This window comes from Heterocephalus glaber, unplaced genomic scaffold, assembly GCF_053883595.1.
Source record: "Heterocephalus glaber isolate CG9 unplaced genomic scaffold, H.glaber_assembly_v1.0 deba00000071, whole genome shotgun sequence".
NCBI classification, from domain to species: Eukaryota; Metazoa; Chordata; class Mammalia; order Rodentia; family Bathyergidae; genus Heterocephalus; species Heterocephalus glaber.
In genome coordinates this window covers 32,402,145-32,414,686 of record NW_028258137.1, presented here as the reverse complement: position 1 = coordinate 32,414,686, position 12,542 = coordinate 32,402,145, and the positions used below count along the sequence as shown (strand labels likewise).

Sequence of the window (12,542 nt, the reverse complement as noted above, 5' to 3'; positions counted from 1 at the left end):
GTTTACAAGATCAAGAGTTTTGTTCCGTCTGTCTTAGAGTGAATTCTCATCCATTTTAATCCCTCTCATGGATAAGACATCAAAACCCATCTTTGAAGGGTCAGGGATTTAGCTCAGTGGTTCTGCCACCTGCCTCCCAAGCACAAGGTTCAGAGTTCATTCCTTGGTACCAAAAAAAAAAGTCGATCTTTGAGCTTCTGCATATGCATTTTTTTCCTATTTCCTTTCCAGTCTATTTTTTCAGGTTTTGTGTTACAATAATGAAAAGTTTTAAGATCTTGTCAGGTCCTCTACCTGAGTTTGCTATGCTCAGTGTTTGGCACTTTTAACTCTCAAGAATAAACACCTCACTTACTTACTTATCCAAGTCCATTTATATTTCCCTTGCAATCCCTTGTAATGGCTAAAAGGCTAAGAAAAGGAACACAGAGAACCTCTTTAATTCGGATCTTGATTCTCTGAAGCAAGTTTGCATCCACAACTTATAATGTGATTTCCCTTTCAGAGTTTTATACTTTATTTCATGGCTAGAAAGATGTTCTTAGTCATATTTAGATCAATTATTATCAACCATTGATGATGGCTACTGTTATAATTGATATTTAAATATTAGAGTTTGTGTGTATATATATACTTTTTTTCCCTTACCTATAATATGAAAACCATTTTATTTTTCCCTAGTGTCATTCTGTAAACATTTGGCAAGTATAAATTTACAGAAGACATTATCTGTGTCCTCAGTGAAATTCACAGTCTGATACTGGTGGCATTTAGCCACAAATATAAATGATTCTAATAAAAGCAGTGTGCTTGGCATCAGAAAATTATGTTACAGAAGCACAGAGGAGCACTAATTCTAACCTAAAGCAATTGATAATTGCCTACATTTGTGCAAACTGCTGTTTCCTCCTATTTCTTTGACAGGTGCTGAGGAGAAAATACTTGGAGAATTCAGAGATACATATAATCCTGCTGCTTCTGATTTTCATCTTCAAGCAATGATCCAGTCTGCTGGAAAATTGGTCCTTATTGATAAATTGCTTCCGAAAATGAAAGCTGGAGGTCACAAAGTGCTCATCTTCTCTCAGATGGTTCGCTGCCTTGACATCTTGGAGGATTATCTCATACATAAAAGGTAAGGCAGACTGTAATCCATTTTATTGCATTATGAAATAACCTAAGTGTTGTTAATGACAGTTTGGGCAAATATTTTTTTTTTTGGTACTGGGGATCAAACTCAGGACCTTGCGCTTTCGAGGCAGGTGCCAGAATGACTGAGCTAAATCCCCAGCTCCCAGGCAAATATTTTTTAACCTAGGAATGGGTCTGTTATATTTTTTGTGTGGGGGGGGAGCTACCAGGGATGGAACTCGGGTCCTTGCGTTTGCGCAGCAGGCAGAGAAACCACTGAGCCAAATCCCCGGCCCGGATCTATTATAAATGTAGTTGATTTGTAGGTCTTATGGTAATGATAGTTTAAATGGACTTATATTTAAGGCAATCATCTTCAAAAATAAAAAAAGTGGGGCTGGGGATTTAGCTCAGCAGTTTCACCACCACCCGAGTTCAATCCCTGGTACCAATAAAATAAATAAATAAATAAATAAATAAACAAACAAATTGTTGCAAGAATCATGTAAGGTCTGTTTCCATTGCTACGATTAAAACCTTCATGCTATTTGGTTTTTTGTATATTAAGTAAAATTTGTGTCAATCTGATTTGTTTAATGTGAGTTTCTTTTGTTTTTTTAAAATTCAGTATAGTAAGATAATCTTAAATAATTAACAGTATCTAGATAAGTAGAATATTTATAGGCTATTTTATCACAGCAGTAGTGACTTAATCTGATACCAACATTTTGCTGTAAAGAATCAAAGTAAAATAAAATAAAAAGGACTGCCTGCCTCGCAAGCACAAGGTCCCGAGTTCGAGCCCTGGTAACAACAAAAATCAAAAGCAATCACAAATGTTAGCTGCATATTTTAACTCTAAAGATTCTTCATGATACAGAATATATTAAACATTATTCTCTATTTTGTTATGAAATTTTGGGGTTTTTTCATAGAAGCTGAGTATTTTCATATTTTATTAAAATTGACATATTACATTAAAATAAAAAATGATTTTGACTCTTACAGATAAGTAAAGGTCTATTATCAGAGATAATGTGGTTCACTTTTATTTATTCATTATTTCTTGTTTTGTTTTCTTGGTGGTGGGCATCAAACGCGGGGCCTTGTACATGCTAAGCATGTATTGTATCCCTGAAGTGTATTCTCAGCCCTCTGGTTCCATTTCCATTTTCAGTGTTTTACTTTTGTAGCCTCATTCCAAAATAGGTATTATCCTCAATTTTATGCTGTATTACCATAGAAACATTAAATTGCAATATTTCTAAAAGTAACCATTCTCAAATATTCTTGATATCTTTATACAAAGAATTTTATACAAATATAGGTGTAAATATCCATTATGATGAATTTCATAGAAAACCTAAGTTTTATTATTGTCATTAGTAACATTATGGGAAGTCACATCCAGTTTTGCTATTATTGGAGATAATAGTTGAGCTGGTTCTGAAACTAGGAAATCATATGCAGACAGAAATGTCTTGAGCCAGAGGAAATGTGGCAAATATCACATGAATACCACTTATATTTCTTTTATATCACATTTTATGTATTTCATTTTTATTGATGCCTTGCAAGTTTTGGGCTTTTTGTATGTTAAAATAGGAAGGATTAAATAAGTTTAAAAGATCAGACTTTACATGAGGCAGGTGGCGGAATCACTGAGCTAAATCCCCTGCCTCAGACTTTACATGAATGACTGTATAAGAAATATTCCAGCTTGTAGGCCTCCATACCTCTGCCCCAGAGCGCTGAGGAGGTGAGCGGCGCGGGCAACAGTGCATACCCCCCCCCCGCCCCCGCCCCCGGCTGTGCCAAGCCATTACGTACATCCACACCGCAGAGTTGCAGGTGTCATAAAGGACATTGTTCTGAGCTTAGGAAGATAGAGTAGAAGTGAACAACAGAAAGAGGGCCTCTCTGAGGCCCCTTGATGAAATTTAAAGCCCACAGGAAAAGTGAAGAAAATCTCTGCAATAAAGGCACATCAGACCACCTTAGTTGGGAGAGCACAAGTGTGGACCAGAGCAGCACAGCTGCAGGCAGATCCCAGCCAAGGCACTGCCCCGACCCTAGAGGCTGGGGCACACGGGCCCAAGCCAAGGGCCTGACTGGAACAGAGCTGCACAGGCACACAGCAACAGCCAGAGGTTCACCCCAATACCATCAGTAAGTGCGCGAGACCCTAGCGAAAAGCATGCTTACACAACAGGAACTGGGGTGCACAGCACCCAACCGATGACCCTCCCAGAAAACAGCTACATAGGGGCCCTAGCCAGTGGCACACCTAGATACCATCCCAAGTGTGCACAGGCTGCAACCAGAAGCCCACCTAGACAACAGGTCTGCTCACGGATCCAGAAAGCCACCTTTCTGAATCCAGGAATTACTGTCCTGGTGAGCAGCAGAGAAAAGGCAGCTCTGTGGCTTGCTGAGAATTGAAGATCACTGGGTGAGCAAAAAGTTGCCTCAACAAAGGCACAGCACACTGCATCTGCTAAAATGAGAAGAAACATAAACAAGCTTCAAAACCAGACTTCCAGATCACCTAAGGCAACCTCAAAGCTGAAATGAGATAAAACAGTGTTAGTCAACCACCTGGACTCCCTGAACTGGCAACAAAAGAGGATCTGGAAAAAGTAAAATCAGAAATAATTTCTCAGATAACAGTAGAGATTGTGGCCATAGTGCAAGAGATGATTAGTGCAAGAGATGATTAATAAATCTAGAATGAACACAGATAAAAAGTAGAGGAGCTGAAGAACAGGATGGAATCCCAACATAGGAAACAAATGGAATCCATAAAACACATGCAAACAGATGTCAAGGAGATTAAAAACTCCACTGAAAGTCTACGCAGCAGAATGAGCCAATGTGAGGACAGAATTTCAGATATAGAAGATAAGATTGCAATTAGTGACCAGGAAAAGAAAAATTGCTATAAAATTGTAAGGGACTGTGAGAAATCAGTCCAGCAGCTGCTAGATGATGCAAAGAAGAATAACGTAAGACTGATTGGAGTCAAAGAAGAAACAGGAAAGAGGGCAAACGACATAAAAAAACTGTTCACAGAAGTGATGGCAGAAAACTTCTCAAGCAGAGGAAAAGAACTTGTTATACAGATAAGGGAGAAATATAGGACTCCAAGTAGCCTTGATCAAAAAAAATCTACACATAGGCATATAATTGTTAAGATTCCAGAAACCCAACAGAAGAACACAATTCTACAAGCAGTTAGAGAAAAGAAACAAATCACATACAAAGGAAAGCCCATCAGAATCACAGCAGACTTCTCAACACAAACCCACAAGGCGAGAGGAGCTCGGAGTGACATATTTTAAGCCCTAAAGGAAAACAGCTTCCATTCAGATTGATGTACCCTGCAAAACTATCTTTCAAATTTGATGGAGAAGTAAGATACTTTCATGACAAAGAGCACCTTAGGAACTTCATGAGTACCAAACCAGCACTCCAAAAAATTTTGGACAATATCCTAGGCAAAGACAACGAGAATCACAACCCCAGGAAGCCCAGCAGAATGAACCCATCTGTCATGACAAGAAATTAAATGCACAGGGGAAGAATCCAAGGAAAAGAAAAAGTCATGACAATGGTAAGTCAATATGTATCAATTATAACTATCAATGTTGATGGTCTCAATTCACCAATCAAAAGAAATCGACTGGCAGAATGGGTCAAGAAGCAAGATCCAACAATATGCTGCATACAAGAAACACTTAATTTAAAAAGAAACTCATAGACTGAATGATGAGATGGCTGAGTGTGTCTGGCATTGTTTCTGCATCTTCTAATCTGTTCCACTGGTCCTCATGTCTGTTTCTTTGCCAGTACCATGCTGCTTTTATCACAGTAGCTTTGTAGTAGAGTTGCAGGTTGGGGATTGTGATACTCCCTGCCATGTCTCTGTTACCTAGAATTGCTTTTGCTATTCTGGGTCTCTTCTTGTTCCAAATGAATTTTTGGATTGTTTTCTCGAGGTCTATGAAGTATGCTGCTGGGATCTCAATTGGAATTGCATTAAATCTATATAGCTGTTTTAGAAGTATGCCCATTTTCACTGTATTAATCCTTCCTACCCAGGAGCATGTGATGTCTGTCCATTTTCTGATATCATCTTCAATCTCTCTTTTCAGAGTGCCATAGTTTTCAGAGAAGAGTTCTTTGATTTCTTTTGTTAGGATGATTCCTAGGTATTTCAGTTGTTTGGATGCTATTGTGAAAGGAATTATTTGCCCTATTTCTCTCCCAGTGAGTCTGTCATTCATGTAGAGGAAAGCTATTGATTTTTGTGTGTTGACCTTGTATCCAGCTACTTGACTGAATTTGGCTATTAAGTCTAGAAGACTTTTGGTGAAGTTCTTGGGGTCTTCTATATAGAGTATCACGTCATCTGCAAATAATGACAATTTGACTTCTTCATTTCCTATCTTTATTCCTTTTATTTCTTTCTCTTGTCTAATTGCCGTGGCTAATGTTTCCAGAACTATATTGAACAAGAGTGGTGATAGTGGACATCCTTGTCTTGTTCCTGATTTTAGTGTGAAGGATTTCAGTTTGTGACCATTAAGTATGATATTGGCTGTTGGTTTTTCATAGATGGCTTCTATCAGTTTGAGGTAGAGACCATCTATTCCAACTTTTTGTAGGGTTTTCATCATAAATGCATGTTGGATTTTGTCAAATGCTTTTTCTGCGTCTATGGAGATAATCATATGGTTTTTGTCCTTGGCTCTATTGATATAGTGTATTACATTGATTGATTTTCATATATTGAACCATCCCTGCATCCCTGGGATGAATCCCACTTGATCAGGGTGTATGATCTTCTTGATGATCTTCTGCATTCTGTTTGCCATTATCTTATTAAGGATTTTTGCATGTATGTTCATTAGTGAGATTGGCCTATAGTTCTCTTTTTCGGTTGGGTCTTTCTCTGCTTTGAGGATCAAGGTGATGCTTGCTTCCAGGAATGAATTTGGGAGTATTGCTTCCCTTTCAATTTCATTGAAGAGTTTAAACAGTAGTGGCAGCAGTTCTTCTCTAAATGTCTTGTAGAATTCAGCAGTGAAGCCATCAGGGCCCGGGCTTTTCTTAGTTGATAAGTTTTTAATTACATTTTCAATTTCATTGGTTGATATTGGGTTGTTCACAATTTTTAGGTCTTCTTCGTTCAATTTTGTTAATTCATATGTATCTAGGAATCTGTCCATTTCTTCTGTGTTGTCCATCTTATTGGAATATAGGTTCTGAAAGTAGGTATTGATGATCCTCTGGATTTCTGCTGGGTCTGTTGTAATTTCACCCTTTTCATTCCTAATTGCATGGATTTGGGCCTTTTCTTTCCTTTTTCTGACAAGGTTGGCTAAAGGTTTGTCAATTTTGTTGATTCTTTCAAAGAACCAACTCTTGGCTTCATTGATTTTTTTGTATCATTCTCTTAGTCTCCATTCCATTGATTTCTGCTCTGATCTTTATAATTACCTCCCTTGTATGAGCTTTGGGTTTGTCCTGCTCTTCTTTTTCTAGAAGCTTGAGGTTCAACATCAGGTTGTTTAATTGGGCTCTTTCTGTTTTCCTAATATGCATATTCACTTCTATGAATTTCCCTCGTAAGACTTCTTTCATTGTGTCCCATTGATTCCAATATGTTGTATTGTCATTGTCATTTAATTGAAGGAACTGTCTGATTTCTTCTTTAATTTCCTCTGTGACCCATTGGTTATTCAGAAGTGTGTTGTTCAATTTCCACGTGTTTATGAAATTCTTTGAGTTTCTTTTGCTATGGATCTCCCATTTCATCGCACTGTGGTCTGATAATATACAGGGGATAACTTCAATTCCTTTGCACTTCCTCAAACATGTTCTGTGTGTGAGTATGTGGTCTATTTTGGAGAATGACCCATGTGCAGCTGAGAAGAATGTGTATTCTGATTTTGTGGGATGGAACATTTGGTAAACATCTGTTAAGTTCATTTGTTCAAGAGTTCGATTGAGTTCTAGTATTTCATTCCTTATTTTTAGTCTAGTTGATCTATCTATTTGTGACAGTGGGGTGTTGGGGTCCCCCACTACAATTGTATTAGTGCATATATGACTTTTCATGTCCGTTAGTATTTGTTTTATATAGTTGGGTGCACTAGTGTTTGGTGCATAGATATTTATGATTGTCATCTCTTCTTCTTGGATTCTTCCCTTTGCAAGGATGTAGTGTCCTTCTTCATCTCTTTTAGTCAGTGTTGGTTTGAAATCTACTTGATCTACAAAGAGGATAGCTACTCCTGCTTTCTTTCAGGTTTCTGTCCCATGGAGTATTGTTTTCCACCCTTTAACTTTCAGTCTATGAGTTTCCTTTTGAATTAAGTGTGTTTCTTGTGTGGAGCATATTGTTGGATTTTGCTTCTTGACCCATTCTGCCAATCTATTTCTTTTGATTGGTGAATTGAGTCCATTAACGTTGATGGTTTTAACTGAAACATATTGACTTGTCATTACCATGAGTTTTTCTTTTTGTTGGGTTCTCCCCCTTTACATTTAATTTCTTGTCATGCCAGATGGGTTCATCCTGCTTTGCTTCCTGGGGTTGTGATCCTCAATGTCTGTTCCTAGGATATTGTGTAAAATTGTTTGGAGTGCTGGTTTGTTATTCATGAAGTTCCTAAGGTGCTCTTTGTCATGAAAGTATCTTATTTCTCCATCCATTTTGAAAGATAGTTTTGCAGGGTCCATCAATCTGGGTTGGAGGCTGTTTTCTTTTAGGGCTTGGAATATGTCACTCCAAGCTCTTCTTGCCTTGATGGTTTGTGTTGAGAAGTCTGCTGTCATTCTGATGGGCTTTCTTTTATATGTGATTTGTTTCTTTTCTCTGACTGCTTGGAGAACTTTGTTCTTCTGTTGTGTTTCTGGAATCTTAACAAGTATATGCCTATGTGTAGATTTTTTTGATCAAGGCTATTTGGAGTCCTATATGCCTCACTTATCTGTATGTCAAGCTCTTTTCCCCTGCTTGGGAAGTTTTCTGCCATTATTTCTGTGAAGAGATTTTTTATGTCATCTCCACTCTCTCCTGTTTCTTCATTGAGCCCAATCAGTCATATGTTAATCTTTTCTGCATCATCTAGCAGCTGCTGGATTGATTTCTCATGTTCCCTTATAATTTTGAAGCAATTTTTCTTTTCCTGGTCACTAATTGCAATCTTATCTTCTATATCTGAAATTCTCTCCTCACACTGGCTCATTCTGCTGTGTAGACTTTCAATGGAGTTTTTTATGTCCTGGAAATCTATTTGCATCTGTTTTATGGATTCCATTTGTTTCTTATGTTGGGATTCCATCATGTTCCTCAGCTCCTCTCTAGATTTATTAATCATGTCTTGCACTAGGGGCACAATTTCTCCTGTTATCTGAGAAATTATTTCTGATTTCTTTTTTTCCAGATCCCCTTTTGTTGCCAGTTCAGTGGGTCCAGGTGGTTGAGTATCAGGGTGTTCCATCTCATTTCCCTTTGGGGTTGCTGTAGGTGATCTGGAAGTCTGGTTTTGAGACTTATTTACATGTTTTCTCATTATCCTAGTAAGTTCTTGCCTACCCTAAATTCATGAACATTTCCCCTTATAGTTTCTTCTTAAAGTTTTATAGTTTTAGTCTTTCATATTTAGGTTAATAGATCCTTTCAAGTTATTTTTATATATGGAAATAAAGGGTTGAGGTTAATTTTTTACATACGGATCCCAGGTGTTCTAGTATCAGTTTTATTGAAAACATCTTTTCCTCTGTTCTTGAATTGAGTTTATGTTCTATAAAATGGTAATGTTAAATAATCTTTCAAAACTCAGTAGACCATATATGTCTGGTTCTATTTCTAGAGTCTCTGTTTTATTCCAATGATCTATATGTCTTTCATTATGCCAACACTGCCTTGATTACAGTAGTTTTAGAGGAAGTCTTAAAATTAGGTACTAAATGTCTTCCAACACTTTTTTTTTGTTTTTACTTTTCTAGGTCCTTTGTACTCCTATATAACTTGTAAATTTCAATTTCCAGTTCTTCATTTATAGCAAGTATACATAGATCTGAATTTTTATATGTGCCTTGTGTTTTCTAATCCTGCCAAATTCAAATACAAGTCCTAGGGGCTTCTAGAGATTTCTTAGTATTTTCTCTATAGATGGTCATTTCATCTGCATATAAAGATTTTACTCCTACCTTGCCAGTCCTATCCTAATTGTGTTATTTTATTGTCAGACTATTTTTTCTTTTCTTTTTTCTTTTTTTTTTTTGGCACTGGGGATCGAACTTGGGACCTTGACCTTGCGAGGCAGGCACCAGAACCACTGAGCTAAATCCCCGTCTCTGTCAGACTATTTTGGTTTAGGTCTATGTTTCAAAGTTTAAGGGACAGATGAAGAGTAGGCATATCTGTCCTTGTTCCCCACCTTAGGGAGAAAGCATTGTATCTTTTCCATTCATATAAGGTGTTTTTGCTGGAAGTATGGTGAGTACATGTCTTTGATCTGTTGAGAAGGTTCTGTTCTACTTCTAGTCTCCTGATAGCTTTTATCATGAACAGCTGTAGAATTTAGTCCAATACTTTTTCTCCAACTAGTGACAGGATCATATGGGTTTTTCCTTTCCTCTGTTAAAATGATGACTTTTGGGGGTGGACCTTCCAATGGTGAACCAACACTGCCATCCCTGTAATAAAACCACTTTCTACATACTGCCAGATCTGATTTCTAATTGTTTTGTTAAACAAATTTTTATTTATGTTTATACTTTTCTATTTTCTTTATCCAGTTTTAGTATTAGCACAATGTTGATTTCCTAAAATGAGGGGAGATGTGTTCCTTCTTTTTTCTGCTTTAAATGTTTAATATAATTATCAGTTAAAATGTATATGAAAAAAATGTATATGAGCCTGTTGTTTCCATATAGGTAGATTTTCAGGGTAGAAATATACTTTCTTTAATAGGTGCTATGCAATTTTTATATTTACTCCAAACTCAGTTTCATTAATTTGTCTTCCAAAGTACTTCATAGAAGTTGTAAAATTTATTTTTAAAAAGATTTTTGTAATATGCTTTCTATATCCTTTTAAATTTTGTAAAATCTGTGGTAATGTCCTCTAAATCTTGATATTGTAATTTTTAAAAATGTATAATTGATACTGTGTAATAGGAAGAAAAGGTCTAAAGGAATAGGGGAAGTGAGAGGGGTAGGGGAAAGAAAAGAAGGGAAAAGAAAAAATATGAGAAAAGGAAAAAAATGGAAACAAAGTCTTTGTAAATAGGGAAGGGTGGAGGGAGTGAAGGGAGGGCAGGGAAAAAAAATTAGAACCAAGTTACTCATGTAAGGGTACAAGATCCCAATGATGAATGCAACCGTATTTTTTACCTAAAATATACCAATAAACTTAATGAGCAAAAAAAAGAAAGAAATATTCCATTTTGCTCTCATTAGGTTATAATATACAAGCAAGTGTATCAGTTGAGAAAGTAGCATGGAATAAGAGCAAAAAGAAAGATTCATCATCTTCTCCAGTATAGTCTTGTGAAAGTCATTAATCTTTTGGAGAAAAGTAACTTATGATAAAATCATCATAGTATTGTTTTATGAATTATCTTATTTTTATTCCAGATACTAAAAGTGATATTTACAGTAATACTATTTTACCTGTAAATTCAAGAATGCAGACTTTAATGTTAGCATTCTTTTGTTTCCTTCTTGACACTAGCATCAAGGAGTATAAAACCAGAAACCATTTGCATGATAATGCTTTCTAATTTTATAGTAAACATAAAATTGCACTTTACCTTTGATAATAATGTGCCTACTTTTTCTTTATATTCATCTATCTAAATTTTTTTTTTTCCAAGGAGTTTGTAAAGTGCCTAGTTCTTTACCATAACTGACAGCGCCTAGGCCAATGTCACGCGCATGGAAAAGAAGCAGTAAATATTTACGAGCTGAACATGTAGGAGGAAGAGCTGGTGGGTCAAAAACAGGAGAGATGGGTTTTCCACAATTTTATGACTAAGTGACAAATCAAAATCAAAATAGGAGACAAACTTCAACATCTGTAGGGTGGGGACAAAGGAGGCCAGAACAGTTCTGGAACATTTTGTTATAACAGAAAGTAAAAAAGTGCTAACAAAACAAAAACCAGAAGAATACGTAGGCATACCACAAGTAGAAAGGAGCCAGCTAAAAGGGACTCTCAATGGTCAGATCTAGGACAATTTAACTGCAGAAAATGAAGGACTGCCAAGCATGGTGGTGAATGCCTGTAATCCCAGCACTCTGGGAGGCTGAGGCAGGAGGATGTCAAGTTCAAACTCTGCATGGGTAACTTAGTGACTTCAAAAAATCCTGTCTCAAAAAAACAAAAGCAAACAAAACAGTCTGGGGTTGTATCTCAGTGATATTCATCTATCTAAATTAATTGCATTTCATTTGATAGATATTTGTATGAGCGAATTGATGGGAGAGTCAGAGGAAATCTTCGACAAGCTGCTATAGATCGATTTAGTAAACCTGATTCGGATCGATTTGTTTTTCTCCTGTGTACACGAGCTGGTGGGTTGGGGATCAACTTAACTGCAGCTGATACATGTATAATTTTTGATTCGGACTGGAATCCTCAAAATGATCTTCAGGTAATAAATTCCTTTCATAACAAAGACTAATTTTTTAAATTCATGCAACTGTTTTTAATAATCTACATCTTTTATTTTTATTCCTCAAATAAAATAAGTGAAATTATTTTAGTGATAATAAAATGCATTTTAATATTATGTCTTACTAATTTATTAATAAGTATGGGTAAATGAATGCAATATTTTTATCCTTTAATTTGTAGAGGCTGGGCATGTAGTTCAGTAGTATTTTCTTAAAATGCACAAAATCCTAGGTTCTCTCTGTGGCTCCAGCATCACAAGAAAAGTGGGAGGAAAAAGCATGTTATATAAATTTGAGAGACCTAAACTTGAAGAATAACTTATTCAGGGCCGGGGATGTAGCTCAGTGGTTCTGCTGCCTGGCTTGCAAGCACAAGGACCCAAGTTCAATTCCCGGTACCAAAAAATAAATAAATAAAATAAGATAAGAATAACTTATTCATAATAAAATTAAAATTTTAGGATTTCAATTCCATATAAATAAATACTTGTTTATTCTAATTTTACCACATTAGTATATAGCACATGTGGAATTGAGCCATAATATGTCTTTTCATAAAATACTGAAGGAAATGAAGGTAACATTAAACATGTTATGTCTATATTTGTATTTTCTGAAAAGAGGAATATTAGAGTGATCAAAGAGGGTCAAAATTTGCAGCAAATAAGTTGGGATACCAAGATATCACATTTGGCATATGCAAATATTCCAAAATC

General features: G+C 36.3%; 1 protein-coding gene across 14 annotated transcripts in view; it reads left to right on the top strand.

Moving 5' to 3' along the window:
• Positions 1 to 12,542, top strand: part of Chd9 (chromodomain helicase DNA binding protein 9) — a 246,276-nt gene that overhangs the window by 172,961 nt on the left and 60,773 nt on the right. For all 14 annotated transcript variants that reach the window (XM_013073316.3, XM_021260909.2, XM_021260908.2 and 11 more), the window contains 2 exons: positions 925 to 1,135; positions 11,609 to 11,804. In XM_013073316.3, coding sequence (XP_012928770.2) covers positions 925 to 1,135; positions 11,609 to 11,804 — 407 coding nt within the window. The remainder of the gene's footprint in view (positions 1 to 924; positions 1,136 to 11,608; positions 11,805 to 12,542) is intronic.